The sequence below is a fragment of the Pelodiscus sinensis genome, chromosome 16 (genome assembly GCF_052426305.1).
Source record: "Pelodiscus sinensis isolate ZL-2025 chromosome 16, ASM5242630v1, whole genome shotgun sequence".
Taxonomy (NCBI): domain Eukaryota; kingdom Metazoa; phylum Chordata; order Testudines; family Trionychidae; genus Pelodiscus; species Pelodiscus sinensis.
This window is the reverse complement of record NC_143067.1, coordinates 25,842,947-25,870,280: the sequence shown is the minus strand read 5'-3', so window position 1 is coordinate 25,870,280 and position 27,334 is coordinate 25,842,947. Positions and strand designations below refer to the sequence as shown.

Here is a 27,334-nt window from a genome sequence, read left to right as displayed (position 1 = left end):
AACGACTTCCCTAGAGGGCATTTGCTAGGCAGCTCTTTCTGCTGTCAGGGAAGTAAGCAAGTGATCATGGGAAAGCTGGCTGTGAACCAAGTGGGCAGCTTCATCAGTCATCATCCCTCCTCCACAGGCTCGTCTCCCATCCCTTGCCCTGCTCCTTCACTCCCCCCCAATCCTGAGCCCTGCCTCTTCCCACCTTCTCCCCCCACTCCCAGCCCTGCCTCTTCTCCCCCTCAGCTCCAGCCCTGCTCCATGTTCCCAAAGCCAGCCCCTGCCCCTTCCCCAACAGCCTCTTCTCCCCTCCCATAATCCCTCCCCTCTCTCTTCCCCACATCACCAGCCCCATCCCTCCCCACCTTCTTCCCCCCAACCTCAGCCCTGCCCCCCTCAGCTCTCCTTTCCTATCCCAGTCCTGCCTTTCCCTTGCCAGCCCCTGCTCCTGCCCCCTCAGACGCACCTCCCCTCCACACCCTCTCCCACAGGCTCTCCTCATCCTTCCCCCCATCTGCTCCCCTCCCCTGTCAGATTGTTTCCCCTGCTCATTGCTGTTCCATACAGGAGCAAGATAAGGATTATATTACAAGGATCATCTTCAAGCCTCGTGCTTCTCCCAGAGAGCAGTTCCGACTGCAAGGGGCGTCTTCCTGCAGGTCAGGTGCTTGATCCCCCACCCCAGCAAGGCCAGGCTCATGCAGCCCCTCCTGCCCCAACCTCTGAGAGGGGATTCAGGGCTCCCAGGCTGCCTGTAGGCGGGCTCCATGGTGTCTCAGACCCACCACATCTGCACACACCACAGCAGTTGTTCAGAGCTGCTGGCCCTTGACCAGCGTCAGAGAAGAAGGTGGAGGGGGCTCCTGGGACAGCCAAGCTGTGCTCTGGAGTCTGAGTAGGCGGAGAGGAGTGGTACGAGAGTACAATGGAATTACTCTTGCCTGCTAATGCAACTGAATGCGCCTGCAGCCTCCTAGGGGCCCTCTAGCCTGGCCTGTAAAAGCCTGACAGCGGGCATGCTTCAAGTGCCAGAAACTTAGCATGTAGAGCAAGAAAGCCTTTCTCTGCCACATGCCCTCAGCCCCTGTCAGTCACAAACACACGGTGACGCACAGCCCTCGAGGCTGCTGCTGTGCCCAACTCCACAGTGACCAAGGACAGTCACCTGGGTCGGAAGCACAGGCCACTTGAGGTAATGGAGACTCTGCTCTTGGGGAGCAGGTCCCAGGCCTGTGAGATGCACTTATGCAGGTGCGCTCTTCCATTCAGAAGGGGGCATGCGTGTCACATACTCACCAGCCAGCCTGTCTCCTGCACACTAGCATATCTTGGCGGGACACTGATCCTCCTCCCCAACCTGGTGAGCCCCTTCCCTAAGTCTCCTCTCAAGTGTGTCTAGCACTTCCAGGAAGCAGCCTGTCCACCCAGCCGTGGGGTGTGTGTGGAGAGAGGTGATCAGCTGCCCACCCAGAATCCAATTCTAGGGTATGTGCTTCTCGAGCCCCTGCAGCTTGAGGGGTGAGGGGAGTTGTGAGCCTGCAGCAATGCCAGGGGCCCTTGTTCTCTTTCCTGCCTCCCCAGTGAGTGGCCGCCGTGCAGGGAAGGACATGGGTAGGGACGCGGAGATGCTCACTTGCTGATGTACTCGCCAGTCAGGATGATCCCGCAGGTTTGGCACTTGAAGCAGCTGACGTGCCACTGTTTCTCCAGGGCCAGGAGTGACTGGCCGTGCTTGATCTCCTCCTTGCAGCCTGCACAGTCTGGGGAGACAAGGAACAAGGCAGTGCATGAAACCACCACAGCTTCCTGTCCGAAGGGGCTCTGCAGCCTGGTGAAGGCACAGCTGGAAAACTCACATGCGGTGAAATCACAGGGATTGGCAACACGGACATGCGCTTCCCTGGCAACCCTGCTCCCATCTCACTTTCATCTAGAGCAAGGTGCTGTGACTCGCATATTGTGAACTCTGCCCAAGCTAGAGGGGGCTTGTGGAGACAGTTCGTTGACGTGGGACATCACTCCCTAGTTTTAGGGCTGGATCTGGTCCGCAGTGTTAGTCCCTGGCGGGCCCCCACCGCTATGTTTACGTGCACCTCTGCAGGCATCAGGCGATCATAGCTCTCGTTGGCCGCAAATCGCCATTCGCAGCCAATGAGCTCTGAGATCGTCCGATACCTGCAGAGGTGCAGGTAAACATAGTGGCGGAGGCCCGCCAGGGACTAACCCTGGTGAGCTGCCTTTTTTTAAATTGCCAAACCCTGTTCTAGCTAGTGCAGCTAAAAATAGCAGCAAAGACACAGTGGCATGGACCCGGGACTGAGTTGTACAAGTTTGCCAGAATCCTGAAGACAAACTCATGTTGCTAGCCCATGCCAGGGTCCATGACACTCTGTCTTGATGGCTCTTTTTAGCCAGGCTTAGTAGAATCAAGCTTGCAGTGTAGCCATGCCAGCCTGGCCAGTGTAGCCAGTACACACGCATTTCCATACACAGAACCAAACAGAGAGAAGAGCACACTTGTGCACAAATGATGTGTCTAGACTACAGTTTTTTTTTTAAAGTGGCTTTTTTTTCGAAAAAACTTCCCCTGCGTCTAGACTGCTGCCATGTTCTTCTGAAAGCGAATTGAAAGAACGCGGCAGTTTTTCGACCGTGGAAAACCTCGTTTTACGAGGAAGAATGCCTTTTTTCCAAAGTGCTCTTTCGAAAAAAGGCGCTATGTAATGCAAACCGTGCTTTCTCAAGAGAGCGTCCAGTGTGCCTGGGTACTCTCTTTCGAAAAAGTGGCTTGCTTTTTCGAAAATACTGGTTGTATTCTAGACGTTCTTTTCAAAAGAGGCTTTTTCAAAAGTATCTTTCGAAAAAGCCTTCTTTGAAAGAGGCTTGCAGTCTAGATGTAACCAAACATGCAGCATCAGAGCACTCACTCCCTGTTCTCTCCCGGAATCGGACTCCTGTTTCACCCTCTGGTAGGAGCAGTGGGAGAAACCTCCAGTTGGAGCTGTGTCCCGACACACATTGCGTTTCTCTTGTGGGAATGTTCAGCATGTGCCCTAATGAGCACCAGCACTTTGTGTATTGCATAGAAAGAGCTGGCTCCTGAGAGGGAAACTGGTGTGGTGGTCTGGCGCACAGAAGGTGCAGACAGGACATGGGCAAAATGCACGGGGAGCTGGCCACGAGTCCACAGAGCAACAGGCACCCCCAGCCTCCCACAAAACAGTCTCACTGGATGGGTGTCAAGGCGGGGCCAACCAGCTTGCTTCGGCCTGGTTTCAAGCTGCTTTTCTGAGATCGTTACAGTGAACGCTGGCAGGAAGGCATGTTTGGAAGGGGAATAAAATGCTGGTGACAGCCAAGTCCCAGCTTAGGCAGATGGGTGAGTGGGCATGAAGCAGTCTGGTGAGTCCAGGGTCTCTTTGCCAAACTTTTCGCAGTGTTACTAGCAGCAGCTCAGCTCCACCAGTGGAAAATCTGGTACTGAGCAGGGTCTACCCACCTCAGGTCATGAGGTAGGTGACTGTGTTCATAGCTGCCAATTTCCGCTCTAACCAGGGGGTACTCACCCACCCTGCCCCAGGCCGCACATTCACTACACCCCTTCTCCCAAACCCCTGCCCCCACATACCCCTTCCTCCAGCCTTTTCACAGCAGCAAGAGGTTCTGGGAGGGAGAGGGAAGAATAGATCAGTGGAGCCACTGGTGGGTGGGAGGCACTTGGGGGGAAAAGGGAGAGTTTACTCATAGACTTTAAGGTCAGAAGGGACCATTATGATCATCTAGTCTGACCCCCTGCACAGTGCAGGCCACAGAATCTCACCCACCCCTCCCAGAATAATCCTCTCACCTATATCTCAGATATTGAAGCCTTCAAATACTTTGAAGACCCCAAGATGCAGAGAATCCTCTAGCTGTGATCTGTACCCCATGCTACAGAGGAAGGTGAAACCTCCAGGGCCTCTGCCAATCTACCCTGGAGGAAAATTCCTTCCCGACCCCAAATATGGCGATCAGCTAAACCCTGAGCATGTGGGCAAGACTCATCAGCCAGACACCCAGAAAGTTCTCTATAGTAACTCCTATCATCCCTCCATTGACCTATTTCCCACTGATAATGAATGGTCAATTAGTTACCAAGATCATGTTATCTCATCAAACCATCCCCTTCATAAACCCATCTAGTTTAATCTTGAAACCAGATAGATCTTTTGCCCCCACTACTTCCCTTGGAAGGCCGTTCTAGAACTTCACTCCTCTAATGGTTAGAAACCTTCGTCTAATCTCAAGTCTAAACTTCCTACTAGCCAGTTTATATCCATTTGTTCTTGTGTCCACACTGGTATTAAACTTAAATAATTCCTCTCCCTTCTTTGGTATTTATCCCTATAATATATTTAAAAAGTACAATCATGTCCTCCCTCAGCCTTCTTTTGGTTAAGGTAAACAAGCCAAGCTCCTTGATAGTCTCCTTTCATAAGACAGGTTTTCCATTCCTCGGATCATCCTAGTGGCCCTTCTTTGTACCTGTTCCAGTTTGAATTCATCCTTCTTAAACATGGGAGACCAGAACTGCACACAGTATTCCAAATGGGGTCTCACCAATGCCTTGTATAATGGCACTAACACCTCCTTATCCCTACTGGAAATACCTCGCCTAATACATCCCAAGATCGTATTAGCCTTTTTCACGGCCATGTCACAATGGCGGCTCATAGTCATTCTATAATCAACCAGGACTCCGAGGTCCTTCTCCTCCTCCGTTACTTCCAACTGATGTGTCCCCAGCTTATAACTAAAATTCTTGTTATTAATCCCTAAATGCATAACCTTACACTTCTCACTATTAAATTTCATCCTATTGCTATCACTCCAATTTACAAGATCATCCAGATCTTCCTGTATGATATCCCGATCCTTTTCTGAATTGGCAATAGCTTCCAACTTTGTGTCATCTGCAAATTTTATCAGGACACTTCCACTTTTGGTGCCAAGATCAGCAATAAAAAGATTAAATAAAATGGGCCCCAAAACTGATCCCTGAGGAACTCCGCTAGTAACCTTCCTCCAACCCGACAGTTCACCTTTCAGTATGACCCGCTGTAGTTTCCCCTTTAACCAGTTGCTTATCCACCTCTCAACTTTCATATTAATCCCTATCTTTTCCAATTTAACCAATAATTCCCCATGTGGTACTGTATCAAATGCCTTACTAAAGTCGAGGTAGATTAGATCCACTGCATTTCCTTTATCTAAAAAATCTGTTACTTTCTCAAAAAAGGAGATCAGGTTAGTTTGGCACGATCTACCTTTTGTAAAACCATATTGTAATTTGTCCCAATTGCCATTGGCCTCAATGTCTCTAACTACTTTCTCCTTCAAAATTTTTTCCAGGATCTTACATACTACAGATGTCAAACTAACAGGCCTATAGTTACCCGGGTCGCTTTTTTTCCCTTTCTTAAAAATCGGAACTATATTAGCAATTCTCCAGTCAAATGGTACAACCCCTGAGGTTAGAGATTTATTAAAAATTTTTGCTAGTGGACTTGCAAGTTCATGTGCCAGTTCCTTTAATATTCTTGGATGAAGACCATCTGGGCCCCCCGATTTACTTCCATTAAGCTGTTCAAGTTTGGCTTTCACCTCGGATATGGTAATATCTACCTCCTTATCCTCAGTCCCATTTGTTAACTTACCATTATTCCTAAGATCTTCATTAGCCTCATTAAAGACTGAAGCAAAGTATTTGTTCAAATATTGGGCCATTCCTAGATTATCCTTAACCTCCACTCCATCCTTAGTAATTAGTGGTCCTACTTCTTTTTTTGTTTTTTTCCTATTTATATGGCTATAAAACCTTTACTATTGGTTTTAATTCCCTTTGCAAGGTCCAACTCTACCTGACTTTTAGCTTTTCTCACTTTATCCCTACATGCTCTAACCTCAATAAGGTAGCTTTCTTTACTGATCCCTCCCATTTTCCACTCCTTATATGCTTTCTGCTTTTTCTTAATCACCTCTCTGAGATGCTTGCTCATCCAGCTTGGTCTAACACACCTGCCTATAAATTTTTTCCCTTTTCTAGGGTTTGCCCGCCAGTGGGTGCTGAGCCCTGCTAATTTTCCCGGTGGATGCTCCAGCCCCAGAGCACCCATAGAGGGTGCCTGGGTTAAAATACTGGCAGCTGGCTTGAATCCCATCTGTAGAAATGCTCCCAGCTTGGGTCCCCTTGCGGGTAGCAATGTGGGAAGAGTCTGGCAGCAAGCCGGGTGTAGAAAAGGCTGTTGTTCATGCTGTGTCTACATCAGCCCGCTGCAGTATTTACCAGCCTTCCTTCCTTTCCCATTTCCCTTGGCTCCCATCAAGGCTGGAAGCAGGAAGCATATGGGCCTGAGAGCCCAGCTTTGACTCCTCTCTGCCTTTTTCTCTCTCTCGCATCAGGGACTCTCTAGGATTTCAGGAGCCTGTGTAATACACGGGCAAAGTGTTTCTTTTTAACCTCTTTGCTGCCGGTCTCCAGGGAGATTTCAGTCCCCTTGCTACACGAACGCAGCAAACACCGTGCATTGCCACTGGCCAACTGGGTGGGAATCTCAGCAGCCCAAGGCTGCATTTTACCCAGCACCTAAGGGCAACCTTGCAACTGCATTTCACCCCCATGCACCTCAATGGGCAGCACTGGAGGGCATCTGACCCTATATAACTGGCACACAGAGCAGCTGCTCACTTAACCTTGTCTAGCAATGAATCACCTGCCCCTATGTGACACCACTCTGCAGGGGTTGCTGCTAACCTGCCTTTGCTCCTGTTACATTGGCAATCAGGGGGCTCGGCAGCCTGCAGCCCTTCTTTGGGGACGTCCCCACCCGAGAACTTATCCTTGCTTTAGCTACCAGACCATCAGGGCATTTCTCTCGCCTGCCCCAGGGGTCTGAGGCTCTTCAGTCCCCAATTGGCTGCAATGCCCTGGAGGTGGTTAGGTGCAGCCCAGGAGCAGCAAGAGAAACTGTCTTGGCTCATGCACATCCTGGATACTGCCTGCAGCTCGTTATGAATAATCCATGCTGCCCTCGGGTAACCTCAGCTCTGCAGCCTACAGAAGAGTCTGCAAGCGGATTTCAGAGGCTGTGGTCTCCAGGGCGCCTGACTGGGAGAGGACATGGAAGTGGGTGGAGGAAGCAGATAACACACATGGCTCCCCTTTCCTTCCCCTCTGCCAAGAGCCTCCTAATGGATACCAGGCGAAGGGGGATGGCGGTAGAAAGCAACCTTGTGCTGACTCAGAGCTAGTCTGCTATGGCTCAGATAGCCATGGCCTTGCTGCTTTCATCACCGCCGTTTTGTGCCTTCGTGCCCGACTCTGCCAGACATGTCCCCATCGGAGCAGGGGATTGGTTCACGGGCCCTCATGCCTGGGGCTGCCTGGAGCATACTGTAACACTATGCCATAGATTTAAATAATATACGGAGGTCGTGCCCTCCCCTCCCCTGAAAGAACTCTCTGAACCCCAGAGAGCTATAGCTGGGATGCAAATCAGGCCCACAATAGGAAACTCCACAGTTCAGGGGTCCACATCGTGGCCTTAGGCGGGAAAGCAAAAAGTCCCCCCTTCTCCTGCCCAGTGGGGTAAGGCTCAGCAGCGCTGTGGGGTCTGTCTTAGTTTACTGGGTCAGTGCTATGATGTTCACATTTCCACAGACTTTTATGCATTAAAATCCCACTGAAAACAAAGAGAGACAGAAGGGCCCTTCTTCCACGTGGGTTTCTAAAAATGGCCATTGTTCTCCTGAGATGCTGAGCCCACCTCCACTGTAGCTGCCCTCTATGGCAAATCCAGATGCAAACTTCTGCACAAACGCAGGGCTGGCAGCACCCAACACCCTGTGCTTGCCAGCCTCCAGCTGGCACTACGGTGCTCTCTTGAGCACCCACCGAACAGAGCAACATTCGCAGGACTCCTGCCAGACTGTCCTGGCCACAGCAGTGAGTTATTCCTGCTGGCCGCAGTGGTGTCCCTTCCTGGTGCTGCCGCATGGGCTTGTGCCCTGCCTCTCAACAGCCTGGTCCAACTGACATGTCCCCAGGGCATGGCATGGCTCCCATTGATCTCTGTCTGCTGCCAACTACATAAGAATGATGCTGATTTAGTTCCCCCCATGCCTTGGATGGCAGCATACACCTTGTACATGGGTACCAGCAAAGGATGGGCCAGTTATGGACTCTCTGCTCCCTCTGTGAATGGCTCCTCAATGGCATAAAGTGCTACACTCCCTAGCCATATATTGGACATTCAGCAACCTGTGGCTGAGGGCAAAGCCACATGCCCCTTAGCCAGCCCACAGAGCAGCAAGGAAAGTCTTTACAGCCACACAGGCAGCTATGGGAGGGAGGGAGATGCTAAGAGGTGAGAGCTCTAAGAGCCAAAGTTCAATGTAACAGTGAGAACCAGGACAGAAAGAAGGACCAAGAAAGAGAGAGAGAGAGAGGAAAAGGGATAAAAGAAAACCAGGACAATCCCCGAGGCCTGATCTAACGTCCATCAAAGACAATGGGAGCCTTTCCGCTGCCCATAGTGGGCTCTGTATTAGGCTCTGTGGGGGAGGGGATGGGAAGTGGCTGTTCACCCCACTAGCATCGCAGGGCAACGTGAGTAAATAAAACTCTAGTGAAAGCCAGTGCCTGCTTCCCCTGGATGGTGCTGCTCACGTACAGAGGGAGGAACCCTGGACTCAGTACAGTTCTTAGGAAGTACATGAGTGAGCAAGCCATATCCTGCTTTTCCTGAGCAGTTGCTGGCAGCCCTGGACACTAGCTTGCCATCCACAGGTAACTGAGCAATACAGGACCTGAAACTTGCTCTCAGATGTCACAGAAGTGCCTGGCTTGCACCTCCTTGGAGCAAGGGCGTGCGAGCAAATTGTCTTCCTCCTCCTTGCCTTCCCTAAACAGGGCAATTCCACTTTGGACTTGCCCAGGCGAGGCGAAACACAACATGCACATGGGGATCACAGCGTCTTGCTCCCCCTCCTCTTGCTGCAGAGTCTTGGTTTGGTCCCAACAACCTCATGCTGTCTTCAGAAATCCCACCCCAGGTTGCCAAGGGCCTGCTAGCAAAGCCCTGCCAGGTCAGAAATAGAGCATGGGATTTCCAGACACCAGTGGTGAGCTGTGACAGCCATTGGGAAAGCCCAGGTGGAACTGGGGAGATGCCCTGTCTGATCTGACTCCCTCACCAGCTCCTCAAATGAATTCTAGTCACACTGGCTTCACCAGTGCTCCACTACACTGCGACACTGGGGCTCTTCCCATCATCGCCAGTGCCAGCACTGGAGAGAAATCCAGCACAGGGCACCACAGGAGGAACCACGCACTGGGAGGGTCCTCTCTCAGGCTGAGCATCTGCGTGGTAATAGCATCTCTGCTGGTTCATGGGGATGGGAAAGCGTGGCTCTGTATCTGTGGTAGGAAATACAAGGGAGCAAACGGAACACCACGGGGGCACCACAAATGTTTCCAATTGCTTCTCTTCCTGGTACCTGCTACCGCTAGGTCTCTGAAAGGCACAGACCGCCATAGCCAGAATGACTTAGCATGGAGCAATGCTTCGAAGAGGGGCCACACTCTGCCACATCACATAATAGCCCCAGGGATCAGAACTTGCACGATCACCCATCATTAGCCCTTTGCAGACATTACACGAGAGAATGAGATCAAATCCATCCAACTTACGGCTCGGCCCATGAATCTTGATAGGCTTGGTGCTGACCAGGGAATGGGAACAGGCTTGGCAGACGCAGTCTTTCCCACTGAATGTCACTTTGTCTCCAATGGGGAATGGCTTCCTGCAGCCACAGAGAAGGCAGAAAAACATGAGAAACACCTTCCCCTGCTTAGAGCTCCCGCTTGCCTTCATGACAGCTCCGTGCTTAGGCTGTTCTTCTGACCCCATCCATTGCCCCCGGCTTACAGATCTGTTCCCCACATAGGGCCACTGAGACTAATCAAGTCGCTCCTTAACCACCTCTTTGGTAAGCTCACTAGGTCGAGCTCCTGGAGTCTATCACGATCAAACATGCTTTTTGCTCTCGCGGCTCCTCCCTGAACCAGTGCCAATTTATCAACATCCTTCTTGAATGGTCAATACCTGAACCGGACCCAGCATTGCAGCAGCGGTTGCTCCAGTGCCAAATATACAGGAAGCCATCAAAACATGCAGGAATACAGCCACAAAAAGGCACAGATGTCCACAGACATGACACGCATGGAGACAAGGAGTCATGCACACAGACAACGATGGTTGTCTCTGCACTGCTCCTCGGCTCAGGTGGAAGGGCAGAGAGAGCATGGCGCTAAGGGTGGGGAGGGATAGCTGCAGTGCTTGGGTGTCAGAGTACAGAACCCATCACCCTTCTAACCGGAGTGACCCATGTACCCAGCCTAGCACCCTGCCCACAGAGTTTCAGTCCTACTATCTCATGTCTGCAGGCCATGTCCTTTCAGTGTACCCATGTGGAACATGGTGATATAGGAAATGCATATGCACTGTGGAGACAGCCCCTTGTGGGATGGGTTTCTCCAGCACCCATTAAATCCCTCTTCTCTTCACAGCAGCACAGCTTATCTGGGCTTCTTTCAGCCCAGGTCTCTATTTCCCAGCCCTGACCTGTGTGGGTCAAAGTGCCTGATCTGTGCCAGTCACGCTTTTGAGGGCACAGAACAGCTGATCACTTGCTGTCAGGAACAGCACTCTAGCTGTGAGCGGGAGAGGTTCTCTGTAGTAGTAGGCACCGCTGCAGCCTTGAGCAGTGACCCTTCTTCTGCCACGTAAATGGGTGTTGCATACCCAAGGATGGGGTAAGCAAGACACAGCTGGATACGTGCTGTCTCTGAGCTCTTCTGCAACATAAAACAAGCCCCCAAATATGTCTTAAAACTAGTGAAGTGGGTGGATCTCAGTCTGGCTCATTTGGAGGGACATTTGTACCGCAAATCACACCCCTGGATTGAGACACTAGCAAAGGAGGCAGCAATGGCTGACAGGCTCTTAGGCTCCCTGGAATTGTTTTCCTCATCTCCTCAGGTGCAGCATAGCTTGCGGATTGCTCCCCCCCCCATCTCATTATATTTCTGCAAACCTTGTATCCCCAGACAGGAATAGCAGGGTAAGCTCTGGGTTAGCACTGAGGGGCTGCGGCAGAGCTGGTTTGGGGGTCTAAGACTGGATCCAACCCCCCTTTTAGGTTCTTTTGATTCAGTCATAAAGTAATATACCTAACTCCCTCCAGCACTGCTCAGTACTGCTCTAGAACAGAGGAACAGACAGATTTACAGTTCCCCGTGGACATTAACTGCTCCCTTCTGGTTTATCAGCTCCCCCCGGTGCCTGGTTTAAACACATTTCAGTCACACAATTCCAGCATGTATCTATAAAGTCCTTTGTGGGTTTACTGTACACACATCAGGCAGAAATATTACTAATCAGTGAGTTCTTAATTTTCCAGAGATATATTACATGCCACCTTATGTGTCTATTTCATGACAACAGTGTGTTAGGTGTGGTGAATTTGTCAGGCCTGAGAAGAGTGAACTACAAGATTGTTTGTACCTCTCTCTACCTTTATCCCTTACACCTGAGCTTGTTTAAAGTCTTTCTCTCTTTTTAATAAATGAATTTGTTTTATTTTCTACCTAAATCAGCCTAGTGATTTGATTGAACTGAAGAGATTGCGCCAGTCCAGATAACCTGCTGCTGTGTCTATCTCTTTAAAAGAGCAGTGAACAGGCCGTAAGTCTATCTCTTTAAAAGAGCCCTTACATTCCTGTGGGCATTCCAGGGGAGGGCTGGACACTGCAGGCAGACTGTCAGGGGGATATTTGGGATGGGGGGGGGGGGGAAATTGGTGTCATTCTGCAGCAAACAGAAACTAGATGGGGAGATGTAACCTGCATGTATGCTGGCTGTTGGTCTCCAGTCAGAGTCACAACAATCTAGCTTGCATTTAAAGCACCCAGAGCTCCAGGGCACCTTACAGGTCTGGGCTGAACACCAAAATGTCAGACCCCGTCAGCATCCACAATAGCATTTATCCACCTTTGTACTGACACTCAGAGCACCAGATCCTGACATGCTCTTCGTCTAGCGACTGCGCCTTGGCAGTAATTACTACCAGTGTGAAGGGGAAAGCAGCAGCAAGTCAGCTCGAACCCTTGCACATGGTGGATCAGGGTATGGCCAGAAAGACCTTAGCACTACCCTCCCACCCATCCTCCCTCCCTTTCTCTCATCCCTGCTCTCAACACATTTCAGCCCTGCCCGTAGCACCCTGCTCCTCCTGTCATGCACCCCACAGATCTCTCACTGTACCTCAGCCCTGCTCCTCCAGTCCTGTGTGATGAACAGATCATCTCACTTCAGCCACATGGGGATTGTGCAAAACCAGGGGGTCTGGCTTGGAGCTCACCAAAGCAACTTTCACTAGTAAACTAAGACAGGACTGGAATCCAGCTCTCCAGGAGTGAACGGTGAGGGCTTGCTTCCCTGGGGCTTTCCCCAAGGCAGGAGATGAAAGACTTGTTCATTGGGAGAAATGTAATAAGGAGAGAAGATCCTCAGAATGAATGCATGGCCCCCTCTCTCACTGCAGCATCCCTGGTGGGATTAGCATGTTTGCTATGTCTGAGGCAGGGATGTAAATGGGTAACTGCTTAACCAATTACCTGGTAAACATCACCCTTACTTAAACGATAACTAGTTAGCTGGCATCAGGCCCAGCTGGAGCAGTCCCCCACCCACAACATGCTGTGGGCAGGGGGCTGCCCCAGCCCAGCTGGGCCCATTGTGCCACACGGCGGGCCAGCAGCTGCAGGGTTATCCATGTAACCGATAGAATTTTGACCGGTTGCACGGTTAATATTTGACCACATTTTTTACATGCCTGGTCTGAGGGCACCCACTGCACAAAGCTACAACATACACTGAGGGCATTGCTGAGAAGGGTTCCTTTGCTCCAGAGCCGGTCTGAAAACCAGCAGTACCTTCCCAGCATCAGGCACTGGCCTGCTTCTGGGGTGGGGTGGGGTGGGGTGGGGTGGGGTGAGGTGCCCGCAGCTGTGTGTCCAACTCACCTGCACATGCTGCAGACAAAGCACTTGGGGTGGTATGTCCTGCCCAGGGCAGAGATGACCTCTCCCGTGATGAAGTCCCGGCAGCTGTCGCAGCGGGTCCCATACAGCTGCTGGTAGTCATTGGTGCAGATGTACTCCCCGTTCTTAAAGAAGAAGCCTGACTGGGCCAGGTCACAGCCGCATACTAGGGAGGGAGAAAACAGCCCTGAGGGGAGAAGAATCAGCCCAGCAAGCACCTCCACAAGCTGGGCACGTTTCTGCCATGAGCCTCCGAGAGGTGCCATCCAGTGGGATGGTCCTGAGTCAAGGAGAAATTTCTGGGCTGTCAGCTTGGGCTAGCAGGGTCACAGCATCTCAGCAAAGTTCTTGGAACACTGCAGTGCCTGCTGCATCCCCGCCCCAAAAGGATTACATCTGGGGGCAGCCAGGACAGAGGCCGTGTGTTCCCTCCATTGCTTTACCAGTCCCCTTGGTATCCCTGTATCTTCACTCCTTGTTTCCACATTCCTTCCTCCAGCCATAACCCAACCTGTTTAAAATAGTTGCAGCTTGGCCTATGCAGATGGGAGCTCTGAATTAACCCCTCAGAGACAGACTAAGCATTAAGGCAAAGCGCTGAGTCGGCCATCACAGCCTGCTGGGCTGGACTTCTCTATAGACCTCACCAGTGCACACAGAGAATTCTTCAGCTGCAGTCTCTCAGATGTGATTGCTCCATCAGGAGCCTTTGGGCAGTGATCTGACCACTGCAGACAGCTCAGCAGGTTTCCTCCCTTCCACAGCCGGCCAGCCCTGAAATGCTGACAGGACGGAGGGTGCCTCCTTCAGCCACACAAGATGTCACGGTTGGACTGTGAGACCCATCCAGGAGGAAGCCTCCTGAATTTGGAAGGGATGGGCCCTAATGAGAGGAAACTACAGGCCGCACCCAAAGGTCAAAGGAACTGGCCAGCAAGATGACGGTAGGGCAGAGAAGCTTGGTGTGACTGGACATGGACTGGCACTGCACACCAGACCTGATGGCACCTAAACCGGGCCAGGCACATCCCCATTCCCTGCACATTTTGCCTTTACATATTTAAGAGGTTTTTTAAAAAAATGTACCGGTAATTGCTTCAGTGCTTGCAAAAGTGGTTGCCAGCCAAGTAGCATTAGTTGGTACCTGCTAACACAGCCCGTGGGCCATCCGCAGCCCAAGCAGCTCCACGATCTGGCTCACACTCGGCTGCTGGCACGGGAGTCCCTGCGGCCCTGGGGATGGGTGTCCATACCCTTCCCCCAAGTCCAGGCCACCCCGCTCTGCCTCTTCTTGCCCCGCTCCACTCTCTCCCCCCCATCACTCCCCTTCTCTCAAGCCCCCTCCCTCAAGGCAGATGGCTTCGGGAATTACTGGCGGGGCCTTGTGTGGGGTGGCTGTAGGGGTCAGGTCTCCCCACACTCACTCAGTGGCAGGAGCTGCAGGGTAGTGGAGCGATGCAGCAGCCTGCTCCGCTCTGCTGCCATCTCCCAGGCCAGCCCAGTTGCTCCGCTTCCCTGTGGCGGCAGGCAGCAGAGCACCCCAGCTCCAGTGTGGGCTGGCTTGGGAGCTGGTGGTGGAGTGGAGAAAGCTGCTATGTAGCTCCACTTCCCCATGGCTCCCGCCACCGCACTGACTGCAGAGCGGCCCAACCCCTGCTGCCAGCCCCATCCCATCCATAGGATGGTTGAGGCAGCTGCTGCAGGCCCCCCCCAAAAGCGCAGGGCCCAGGGTGGCTGCACTGAACCATCCTGTGTACGCGATTGCTCTGCACACACCTCCCCTGGGCCACAGGGATATGGCGGCAGCAGTGCCGAGCTAACAGCCAGAAGCAACTTGCTCCCCACTGACCTGACCCTGCGCCTCCACCCTGACCGGGGGGTCCTGTGTGGGATGCAGGGAAGTTCATCCAGCTCCTGGCCTCTCTGCCCGGAATGACAAGGCAACTGCAGCGCTGGTTTGCGAGGCAGGGTCCCCAGCAGGGACCCACACAACTTGTTTCCCATCTCATGGCAGGTGGTGCCCCAGGGCCAGATCACAGAGGGGGTTAGGCTAATCCCCTGGGAGACCCTGCATCTCTTTCAGTACCCAGAAAGCAACCCCAGCTCCAGGAACTGCCCTTTGAGCAGGGGTAAAGTGCTGAGGGCCTTCCAGTGAAACTCCCCCTTCAGCCAGGTAGCTCTTCAGCTGGGTGATGCAGCTGCAGAGAGTAGCGGAGCAGGCAACTGAGCATTCAGTGGCACAATCCAGCCACTGTGGACAGGGGATCTTCTGCTTTCTCAGATTTGCCTGTGACTTGGGACTTGATGTAACCAGGCGCTTTCAAACCACCTCAGAAAGCTCCCACCAGTGACAGGTGTCTCCTCAGCTTGGTTCATTTAAAAGAAGTCAAGATTCACGAGGATTCAGCAGCTGTTTCTGTGGCTTGTTCATGGCTAAGGCATCCCCTGACCGGGGAAGTAGCAATGGGAGAGGGCGCATAGGGCTGCGGATGTGGGAGACAGGACTGATCTCAGCCCACTGACTTCTCCAGGAGAAAGAGGCTGCGGGGGGCATGGCTAAAGGATGCATGAACACGCCTGTCAGGGGCTGACCGAGGGGTGCTGCTTGCTCGGAGGGGGTGGTCAAAGGGCTAATTCTGCTCTGCAAATGGATGGGCCCCAAAGCCTTCACAGGGTGTGAGAGATTTAACATCACTGAGTCAGCTGGGGAGCACAAACTCCTGCTTCAGGTTCTCCTGTAGGCCCTTCCATTGCCAAAGCTCAGCAGAGGGATTTGGGCACCCAGAAACGAGGCAGCAGAAAGCGTCAAGGTTGTCTCAGGTGGTGTTTCTAGACTACATGTCTCCGTTGACGGAGCCATGTAGATGAGTTTACTAGGCAAAGGGAAATGAAGCGTCGATTTAAATAATCGCCGCTTCATTTACATCAAAATGGCCACGGCGCTGTGCCGATCAGCTGTGTGTCGGCACATCCTGGCAGTCTAGATGGGGATCTGCCGACTCCAGAACCCTTCGTTGGCAGATCCTGTAAGGATTCTGGAGTCGGCAGATCCCCGTCTAGACTGCCGCACTGTGCCGACAAACAACTGATCGACACAGCGTGGTGACCATTTTGATGTAAATGAAGTGGCAATTATTTAAATCGACGCTTCATTTCCCTTTGCCGAGTAAACTCATCTACATGGCTCTGTCGACAAAGACAGAGTCTAGACACACCCAGGGTGGGTGATTTGTTGGCACTGATCCCCCCACAGTCTCTCTGTGCCATAGGGCAGGATCATCACCTCTATTTTACAAGTGGGGAAACTAACTCACAGGGAAGGGTAGTGACTAGATGCTCCAAGGTCACACAGGAAGTCTATGGCACCTGCCACAACACCGGGATGAATCTGGCCCTTAGTTCAATGTTCTAACCCAGTGGTCCCCAACCTTTTGGGGATGCCGGCGCCTGGGGGCGGGGCAGCGCATGGGGGCGGGGCAACCCATACGCTGCGTGCCTGGTGCTGGCACCACCCATGCGCCGCACTGCCGGGGCCAGCGCAGCTCCTGTGCCGCACGCCCAGGGGTGGGGCTGCCCATACGCCAAGCGCCCGGGGCTGGCGCCGCTCCTGTGCCGCGTGCCTGGGCCGGCACAGCCCTTGTGCCGTGCACCTGGGGGCGGGGCCACCCATACACTGCGCAGCAAGGGGCCGGCACCGCCCATGCGCCACGCGCCCGGGGGCAGGGAAGGGGCCGGCCCCGATCACTCAGCAGGCACACAGAAATGGCCCGGCGGGCACCATGGCGCCCATGGGTGCCATGGTGCCTGTGGGCACCGCGTTGGGGACCACTGCTCTAACCCCTCCCCCTAGCACTGCTACCTTGTGTGAGGCGTCCAGCTTACAGTCGGGGAGGCTGGTCTTCATGTGGACGGGGGACTGGACTTGCACAGCGCTTGAAGGGACTTGACCATTCAACAGAAGCAAAGTGCCCCTCAGGGGCGTGCTAAGCTGAGCAGCTAAGTCTCCTGCCAGCCACACTCTGGGGAGCTCCCAAAGGACTGGGAGCAGACGTGCCTGCTCCCTGAGCTTTATGCTCTGCCAGGAACACTTACCATGGGGACTCTAGTCAGTCTTCAAGGGGAGCTTCTCACGCTAACCCTCCTTTTCACTGCCTCCAGCCCCCCCGTTTCTTCTTCTCACTGCCTCCAGCCCCACCCCAGTCTCTTCTTCTCACTGCCTCCAGCCGCCTCCTCCCACCCAGTCCACGAGTTCAGACAGCAGCTGGAGTTCCCAGGGCTGCAGAAGCAGCACACGCCCCTCCCACCTCCCCCCACGCCTGCAGCCAGCTGTTTTCAGTGCTGTGCTTCTCCCACCTTCGCACGGATGTGCTTCCATTACCCACCTCCCAGCTGGGGACCCTGCCACATGCGAGGGAACGCTCAGCTCCCTGGCAAGCAGCCATTGGGCACAAGAAAAGCAGGGGCCCTCTCATTCCTCCGCAGTGATGAGGATGGATGGACAGTCCTGTCACACTCCACGCAGACACAGAGACCAGAGAGGCAGAGGCGGGTTTTGGCCCCGTCTGCCCTAGGCATGAAGCCTGTTGACATTAGCCACTGGGCAATGGATGTTGGGTGCTCTGGGCCCAGGGGAGGCAGGGAGGCTGTGGGAAGCCTCCTGGCAGGTGAGCAGAGCTGAAAGTGAGGAGGCCAGCCCTGGGGCTGGGGGAAGGTGAGGCAGGATAGGGAGGAAGCTGGGAGGGGCAGGTGTGGGAGGAGGGTTTCCTCTCATTATTTATTCCCTTTCACTGTGAAATCAGACGGCAGCCACTGCCAAGCTCTCCCCAGTGGCTCCATGTCCCCTTTGAAGCTGGAGCCAGTCTGAGCTCTTTGTCTGGCTGAAGAGTTTGCTGTTTCGCACAGATAATGCGGGGGCAGGGGGTTCTGACGCAGAGCTCTGTGCACCTGCAGGCCAGCAGCCAGGGTGGCCTGGGCCTGGCAGGTTGGTATGCACTGGGGAACGGGAGACTGGCTGTATCGTGGGGAGGTCAGGCAGGGCTGTGTGTGCATGCAAGGCAGACGTAGATCTCTGCAAAGGGAGGGTACACAGGGCTGTCTGTGGGAGGGACTGAACCCTGGAGAGAGAGCCCACTCTCCCCGCCCGTGCAGGATGGAGTTGTGCAGGCGACTTAGCTCCAGGTTAGCGTGAGCCGATAAGAACTGGGAAGAGCAGAGGTCTTTACTAAGCCCTGGCAATTCTGTACATTACAATGTAGAGATCCTGTTATTGGCCCTCGTTAGAGCGTTTCTTGTAATAAATGGACTAAGGATCCCTTCACATCTGCTTAGGCCCAGAAGGTGCACAGGGAGGAGCTGTGCTTGGGCAATATGCAAGGGTGGGAAGAGAGAGCACCATGCCCCAGGAGGCTGCAAGGCAAGCTCAGGGCACTGTGCCAGGAAGGCCTTGCCAAGGAATGAGAATACGATGGGCCCTGCATGAAGGGAGTTGGGGGCTCTCAGTGCAGCTTGTAGTGGACAGGAGCCCACGACACATAAAGCACCAGCACAACTGTGCACCCCACCATCCACCTCCAGTCAGCTTGTTCCCAGAATGATTCAAGTCCCTTTGAAAGTAAGAAGCCCAAATGTCTTCTGCACAGGTCAATGGGCCTTGTCCAATTAACCAGCTTCTACTAACCATCCGTTTATCCAGGGTGGTAAACGTACCTGGAACTTTGCAGACACAGATGGGTAAGGTGCATTTCCCATCCCAGCTCCTCCAGGAGATGCACCGGAGCCAGGCTTAGCATCCCTATTTCACCCATCTGCCTTATTAAATAAGCGCGAGAGTATCTTTGAAGCCCTGCAGCACCACATGGCCAGTGGGGTGGCTGGGATGATCTGTCAACTTCATTAGTGTGGAATTAATCAGCTACTGGTCACTGGCTCTGCCAGGTTTTAGATCAGCTGGGGCCAGCTCGCTGGCAAGCAAGTTTGGGGGCAGCAGCACAACTCAGTACAGCTTCTCCATCTGCCTAGGGCAGGAGGACCATTAGGATGCAGACTGAGGTAGACTGCAAGGCCATGCATGCAGATATGGATCATGGGGCGCTAGAAGAGCTATGCACAGGTCCAGGACTACAAAAGAAAGGGGGGGCGGAGGGCAGGAGGATTAAGGTGCCATGTGGGATGCCAGGAGAAGACTAGCAGGGGGTTTGCAGACATGGAACTGATGTGCACACACAAAGTTACTGGGGTGGGAGAGAACTTTGCACCACACTCCCCCCTCCTGGCTCTAGCCAGCTCTGCTTTCTTTGCACAAGCCCTAGACCCCACCCCACCCATGGAATCAGAACCGGGTAGGTTTCACCGCCACTAAGTGGGGCTGTCACACAAAGGCCTTTCAGCTTCCAGCACAAGCAAAACCCTTACAGCAGAGCTTCCTACCTTGGCAGGTGAAGCACCTGATGTGGAAGTGATTGCTCTGGACACGCACCACCTCTCCCTTACATGCGTCTCCGCAGCGGTAGCACCGGATGAGGGTGGAGCTGCCCCCGGAGCTGTACGGGTTTTGTTGATAGGGAACTGCTGGTGAAAAGGAGAGAGAGCGAGAGACAAGTGTATTAGCATGAGGGAAGCGGATGCTAGTCAAGATTCCAACACACGCTGGCTACTCAGACTGTAAGCTCTGTCTTTTCGTTGTGTGTTTGTACAGCACCTAGAACAACGGGGCCCTGCTCTGTCACTGGGGCTCCTAGGTGCTACTGCAATACAAATAATAAACACTCGTCATCATCACTCATTTATTTTTCCCCAGCCACCCAACAGCTGCACGCTGATGATAATGAGACTGACCCAGCTTCAAAAGCTCTACCAGTCTCAGGATAACAGACTCTAAAAAGGGCAAAACATCACCTCTTCTCCCCATTCCAAGTGAGCAGGTTGGCATAAACCACAACTGCCCCCTGCACTCCTGCCACATGTAAGCCAGGTACCCACTTCTCGAGGCTCACTGGTTGGGCGTATAGAAACAGAGGCCAAAAGTGGAGACTGGGCTTGACCACTGGGCTCGGTATCTCTAGGTGCCCCGGACTCACCTGGCCCTAGATTCTAACTGGATATAACCAACCAAATGAGGACAAGAAGCTTCCAGCTGGAAATGCAAGACCTCAGGAGCAGCTGGATGCATGGGGACACGTACTGTTGTAGGCTCAAAGAGCCCCAGGTCTTGCATTGGCAGGTGGAGCTCCCTGCCACCCCAGGGGTGGGGGGACTGGTTTTCCAAGGTTCCTTTCTGGACAAGTGCAATCATGTTAAAAAGCCATAGCTGGGCGAGAAGTGAAAGCACATGCATCCTGCAGCTGTGCCAAGGAGTACAGCTGCAAGGGAGCCAGCCTCCTCACCCGCCCCACCCCCCGCCTCCTGTGTATATTTACTGCCAGGCGCTGTTTCTGCACTTCACAAACCTCTGCTCCCCAGCCCTCAGAATAAGAATTGTTGCCTGAGTAAACACAGCCTAGTCCAAATACTAACCCCACTGTTCAGCTGCTGCTTCCCAGCCGCAGAGTCAGCACTGAGTCTGCAGAACACCAAGCACTCTCAGGAACCGCCTCTCCCCTCTACCAAGGCCAGCACAGTTCCTTCCCCACTACCAGGGCAGCTGCTTCTTGCCCCTTTTGCATGACCAGCATGAGGCCATCTTGCTTCCCTTCTCGAAGGCAAGGCTGGGGCTGGAGAAAGTCCCTGCTAGGCATCCCTAGGGAGAGACGCATCTTCTTTCTCCACACAGTCAGTAGCATAGTGATAGAAATGTAGCCGTGTTAGTCTGGGGTAGCTGAAACAAAATACAGGACTATGTAGCACTTTAAAGATTAACAAGATGGTTTATAAGATGATGAGCTTTCGTGGGCCAGACCCACTTCCTCAGATCAAATAGTGGAAGAAAATAGTCACAACCATAGATACCAAAGGATACAATAAAAAAAATGAACACATATGAAAAGGACAAATCACATTTCAGAACAGAAGAGGGATGCGGGGGGGGGGGGGGGGGGGAAGGGAAGGAAGGTAAATGCCTGTGAGTTAATGATATTAGAGGTGGGGAAGGGTAGATGTCTGTGAGTTAATGGTATTAGAGGTGATAATTGGGGAAGCTATCTTGGTAATGGGTAAGGTAGCTGGGGTCTTTGTTCAGCCCCCCGCGGAGAGTGTCGAATTTTAGCATGAATGCCTGTTCAGAGGATTCCCTTTCAAGTGCAGATTTGAGTCTTCTGAAGTAGGATGCATGTGATTAGGTCATTGAGACAGTGTCCTTTCTGGTTGAAATGGCAAGAAACTGTTTTTTCTTTGTGATCCTGTCTAATGTCTGTTTTGTGGGCATTGATTCAGCATAGATTATATTTCTGGATGCGCAGGAATATGTATTCTTGATCTTATAACTCACTTGGTTAGGTCCAATAATGGTATCAGCAGAATGAATATGTGGACAAAGCTGGCAACGGGGTTTGTTGCAAGGGAAAGTACCAGGGTTGGTATTAGTGTGGTATGTCCTGTGGTTGTTGGTAAGAATCATCTTGAGGTTAGGTGGTTGTCTATAGGAGACTATGGGTCTGTCTCCCAGAGCTTCTTGGACTAAGTGTCCTACCCTCTGGCATGCCTGTGCATCACCACAGTCCTGGAGGGAGAGTGTTAGTCATGTTCTGTAGTCCATTCAGTCCTGGGTGGCTCTGCTGAGACCCACACCTATTTCATTGGGAACTGGAGTGACACCCACTCATTTATTTCACCCCGGCCACCCAACAGCTGTCAGGAGATAGCGACCTAAGCTGAGATCAAACCCGCCGCCCAGAGGGGAAAGGCTCTACTTATCATCGACCCCCGGAACTGGTCCCCAGCCCCATTCATAGACGCAGTCCACTGGGAGCTAGAGAAACACTGGATGGAGCAGCCTCCCCAGAAATCTCCTCGGAAGGCCCCAGGGAGATCCCCTAGTGGAATGGAGGGCAGACTCTTGAGGGGTGGTTAGACTGTGGAGTGGCCTGTCCAGGGAAATGGTGGCAGCTCCACTGCTTGAATCATTAAACTGGAGAAAGCCCCAGAGAATAGACTGTGGGGCAGGGGTGCACCAGCTTCTGCAGCAGTGGTGCAGGAACATTTTTAGGAGTCGGGGTGCTGAAAAATCAGTCCCCATATGCCTGTCCAACCTCCTTGCCCCAGCTGAAGCCAGGAGCAAAGCCCCAGTGCACAGAGCTGGCAGCAAAGCTGCTGGCCTGTGGGGGAGCAGACGGGAACCCAGACGCTGGGACGGTAGCCTAGGCCATAGTACATGGGGACGGCAGCAGAATGCCTGGTGCGTGGGGATGGCAGCAGAATGCCTGGTGCGTGGGGATGGCAGCAGAGCGTCTGGCACATGGGGACGGCAGCAGAGCCCCCCGGCACGTGGGGATGGCAGTAGAGCCCCCGATGTGTGGGGATGGCAGCAGAGTATGACAGCGACCAGTCGCCCGGGGATGCTCCAGCACCCTCCATACCCCTAGTTCCCACCCCTATGTTCTGTGGTGTGACGAACATGGAAAAGGTTCTGTGGGAGATTCTTCTCCAGCTCCCCTCCCCAAACTTGCCTCTCTCCTGGCTTGCTCAGCAGAACACTTCACTCCACACAGACCACTGGGGAGGGTTCTGCACCCTGCAGCATGAGACGGGCTGCCGAGGGGCACAGAACACTGCTCTTGGCTCTGGGGGAAGGAGGAGGAACTATACAACCAAAGGGGTCCTCCTCCCTTGGATTTCTATAAGCAAACTCTCCCTCAGAACACACATCTCTCCAAAGGAATGGATAAAGAGTATCTCCGGTCCATTATAATTCCATAGTCCTTTGTTCTAGGCATGCCTGCACCAAACAGTGTGTAGCTGCTTTTGGCCCTAGTACTGGGTTTTTAGGCCTGCGCAGAGAAGTATTTTCCTGCTGCCACTCCTACAAGAATGCAAAGAGTGTGCGAGGTTTGGAGGAGACGAGTGGAAAAAGGGCAGTAGGCTGAGGAGCCCCTGAGCAGGAATTTAAGTGGTTGGCAGACCTGAGCCAATGGGCTGGAGGGTTGCTAACCTCAGAATGAACTACTTATCTGGGGAAAAAAGAAACCAAGGTCACTGAAAGCCTGGTACAGGAACAAAAGCCCAGAGCTCTAGTGAAGGGACTTCAAACAACAGAGATCTCGCCGCAGAAAGATACATCATTAGCTGTAGTTACGAGGCTCTATTCAGCAGATTCTGCGACAAAGAGGAAGAATCAGCCCACTGAGGGTTTTTATGCTAAAAACCTAAAATAAAGAGTTTCTTATCCCCAAATCCCATCTGACATGCCAACCCCCGCCCCTCCCCCCGCCAGTCATCATCTGAGCTTTTCTACCAGTCACTGAAGCAGGCCCTTTGGGTACAGAATGGTGCCCACAATTAAGGGTACGTCTACACTGCACAGTTATTTCGGAATAAGCTATTCTGGAATAGCTCTTCCAAAATAGCTTACAGGCAGTCCCCGGGTTACGTACGAGATAGGGACTGTAGGTTTGTTCTTAAGTTGAATCTGTATGTAAGTCGGAACTGGCGTCCGGATTCAGCCGCTGCTGAAACTGACCAGCGGCTGACTACAGGAAGCCCGAGGCAGAGTTGCTCTGCCCCGGGGCTTCCTGAATCAGGCTGAATCTGGACGCCAGTTCCGATTTACATACAGATTCAACTTAAGAACCCCAGGCGTCCCCAAGTCAGCTGCTGCTGAAACTGATCAGCGGCTGATTCCAGGAAGCCAGGGGCAGAGCAACTCTGCCTCGGGCTTCCTGTAGTCAGCTGGGGCAGAGCAGCTGGGGTGCTGCCGGGTTGGTCCAGTAGCGCCCAGAGCGGCGCTGCGGGACCAACCGGCAGCGCCCCAGTTGCTCTACCACAGGCGTCCGGAGAAAAGCCTGGTCTGCTGGGGGGGGGGGGAGAGGGGCGCACTAGCTGCGCCCCCCCCCCCCTCAGCAGACCAGGGAAACGGGGAGCAAAGCCTCGGAGGACGCCAGCCGCGGAACAGCCGCGGCGCGTCTGGGCTGTCCCGCTGCCCGCGTGCTCCGCGGCTTTGCTCAGCGTCTTCCTGGTCTGCTGGGGGGGGCTCTCCCCCCAGCAGACCAGGGAGACGCGGAGCAGCTTTTCTCACCCCGGAGGACGCGGGCGATGGGACCGCGGCGCATCTGGGCATCCCGCCGCTCCCATCCTCTGGGGCGAGAAAAACCCCGTTCGTAACTGCGGATCCGACATAAGTCGGATCTGCGTAACTCGGGGACTGCCTGTATTTTGAAATAGCACGTCTACACTGCAGGGAAGCCTCAAAATGAGTCCGAGGCAGGCTTCCCTAATGTAGACGTGCTATCTCAATTTAGAGGACCCAGAGGAATAATTTAGAATGGCCCTGATGAGGGGTTATTTCGAAATAGCAGAAGTGGAGTGTCTACACACGTCTTATTTTGAAATAACAATTACGGAATCAGCGTTATTCTTTGTAGAATGAGGTTTACAGAAGTTGGAATAAGCCATCCATTATTTTGAAATTATTTCAAAATAACAGAATTGCTGTGTAGATGCTCGCATAGTTATTTCAGACTAACAGCCATTATTCCAAAATAACTTTGCCATGTAGACACACCCTTCGTGACTGCCAAGGGGTAGCCCCTAGTCCTGCCTAGACAGGCAATCCATCTCACACTATTTTTGAGCCTGCTGGAATCCATTTTCCCCCTCAGTGTGGAAGGTTGCTGCCCCATGAGTTACCCTGTAAAACGCAAGCTCAGGATGAAGAACTGGATGGGAAAAGGGCCGAGATGCATGTCACATCCAGAGACTAGAGACAGACCAAGCTCAGGCCCACAACTGGAGCTGAACTTCCAAGATTTGCTGTTTTTTCATCCTGCACATGTTCTGCATATACAGAACTCCCAGAAATGCCAGCACGGATCATGCAGGTGGAGGGTTGCAGAATTGAAACCTGAAGCTGTAATTTGGTCAATCATAGAGACAGCAACTAGCTCCAAGGTTTGACTCTCATCCTGAGCTTCTCCAAGTTCCCAAATGTTGGTTCTGACTCACTTTTAGCGCCCCGGATGAAATTATTCCAAAATGGGCGGATCTGCATGACATTTAAAATGAGCAGGGCCACCCAATTGGAGGATCCAGAAGAGACAACATCGGAATCATCCAGTACTGCCAATAGAGCTCATCGCTGCAAACTAATCAAACCCAGCAACAAATCTGTGTGTTTGCTCAGACAGCGCCCATATGGAAATAAATCACAAGGCATGATTCTGAGGCCCTAGATCAAACCACAGAACAAGGAACTAAAAGAGAGACTGGCACAAACAATTCCAATATACAGCTTCTGACCCATGAGCATTTGTAGTAGGGATGTGAATGGGTAACTGGTTATCTGGTAAGAATTACCTTTACTGGGTGGTGATTACTGAGTAACCAGTTAATCAGCAGCTGGGAGAAGTGGAGGGCTGCTCCATACCCATGTGGAGCCAGGAGCTGGCAACCCCATGGGCTGGGTGCTGCGCCACCGAGTTAGAGCAGTTCCCCACCTGGGATCCATTTAATTAGTTAACTCTTTAAACCAAACATTTCACTAGTTAACTGATTAAATAGGATTTTACATCCCTAATTTATAGCTCAATTGCTTGCCTATGTGCCAGGTGCTGTCTACGAGTTAGAGCACTCTGCTCCCAGGAAGTGCTTGATGAGAGAGGACTATGTAGTGATCAACGGCTCGATGTCAGGATGGTGGTCGGTTTCTAGCGGAGTGCTCCAAGGTTCGGTTCTAGAACCGGTTTTGTTCAATATCTTTATTAATGACCTGGATGAGGGGATGGATTGCACCCTCAGCAAGTTTGCAGATGACACTAAGCTAGGGGGAGAGGTAGATACACTCGAGGGCAGAGATAGGGTCCAGAGTGACTTAGACAAATTGGAGGATTGGGCCAGAAGAAATCTGATGAGGTTCAACAAGGACAAGTGCAGAGTCCTGCACTTGGGACGGAAGAATCCCAAGCATTGTAACAGGAAGTAGTAGTTCTGCAGAAAAGGACCTGGGGATTACAGTGGATGAGAAGCTGGATATGAGTCAACAGTGTGCCCTTGGAGCCAAGAAGGCTAATGGCATATTAGGTTGCATTAGGAGGAGAATTGCCAGCAGATCTAGATATGTGATTATTCCCCTTTATTCGGCTCTTGTGAGGCCACATTTGGAGTATTGTGTCCAGTTCTGGGCCCTTCACTACAAAAAGGATGTGGACGCATTGGAGAGGGTCCAGCGGAGGGCAACCAAAATGATTAGGGGGCTGGAGCATATGACCTACGAGGAGAGGCTGAGGGAGTTGGGTCAGTTTAGTCTGCAGAAACGAAGAGTGAGGGGGGAATCGATAGCCTCATCTTCCTGAAGGGAGGTTCCAAAGAGGCTGGAGAAAGGCTGTTCTCAGTAGTGACAGATGGCAGAACAAGGAACAATAGTCTCAAGTTGCGGTGGGAGAGGTCTAGGTTGGATATTAGGAAAAACTATTTCACTAGAAGAGTGGTGAAGCACTGGAATGAGTTACCTAGGGAGGTGGTGGAGTCTTCATCCCTAGAGATTTTTAAGTCTCGGCTTGACAAAGCCCTGGCTGGGTTGATTTAGTTGGGATTGGTCCTGCCTAGGGCAGGGGGCTGGACTTGATGACCACCTGAGATCTCTTCCAGCTCTATGGTTCTATGATTCTATGTGTGGAGGAAGGGAAAAAAGCCTAAATGCTGCCCTGACTTGGCTCTCTTGCTTAATATGCTCAAATCCGGCCTGGGAAGATGCAAACACTGGCCTCTACAGAGGAGGATGGACTGGATGAGGCCTAGTAGTCCCTTTCTAGCTCTCATTTCTGAGAGTCAATGAGATGCAAGACTGTTCTGGAAACCTGGGACACAACCGTTCATGTGACCTAGTCTCAGAGGGTCTCTAGAGAAAGTGGCCATGACCAGTGTTCCCCCTAACCTTTTCCCATCTGGGAGCAGGATAAGTTTCGTTATGTGCACTGAGGCACGTGTGGATGTGGGCGCTCCGCTAATCAGCTGGGTGGCTTTTGAATTTCTCCCGGGTGGCTGCCCAAGCGCTCAGCTTACAGGGAACACTGGTACCAGCCTCCAGGGATAAATACAATACTGAGGTGGTATACTGCA

The 27,334-nt window shown here is 52.7% G+C and overlaps 1 protein-coding gene across 11 annotated transcripts in view; it reads right to left on the bottom strand.

Moving 5' to 3' along the window:
- The window catches only part of ABLIM3 (actin binding LIM protein family member 3), a 120,253-nt gene that overhangs the window by 36,599 nt on the left and 56,320 nt on the right, over positions 1-27,334 (bottom strand). For 8 of the 11 annotated variants that reach the window (XR_016346967.1, XR_016346969.1, XR_016346968.1 and 5 more), the window contains exons 3-6: positions 19,559-19,699; positions 13,115-13,298; positions 9,719-9,831; positions 1,622-1,748 (exon numbers count right to left, since the gene is read on the bottom strand). Coding sequence is in view for 1 of the 11 variants with exons in the window: in XM_089769527.1 (XP_089625653.1) it covers positions 1,622-1,748; positions 9,719-9,831; positions 13,115-13,298; positions 19,559-19,699 (565 nt within the window). In the remaining 10 variants the exon portion in view is untranslated. The remainder of the gene's footprint in view (positions 1-1,621; positions 1,749-9,718; positions 9,832-13,114; positions 13,299-19,558; positions 19,700-27,334) is intronic. The other 3 variants (XR_016346964.1, XR_016346966.1, XR_016346965.1) reach the window with 1 other exon arrangement.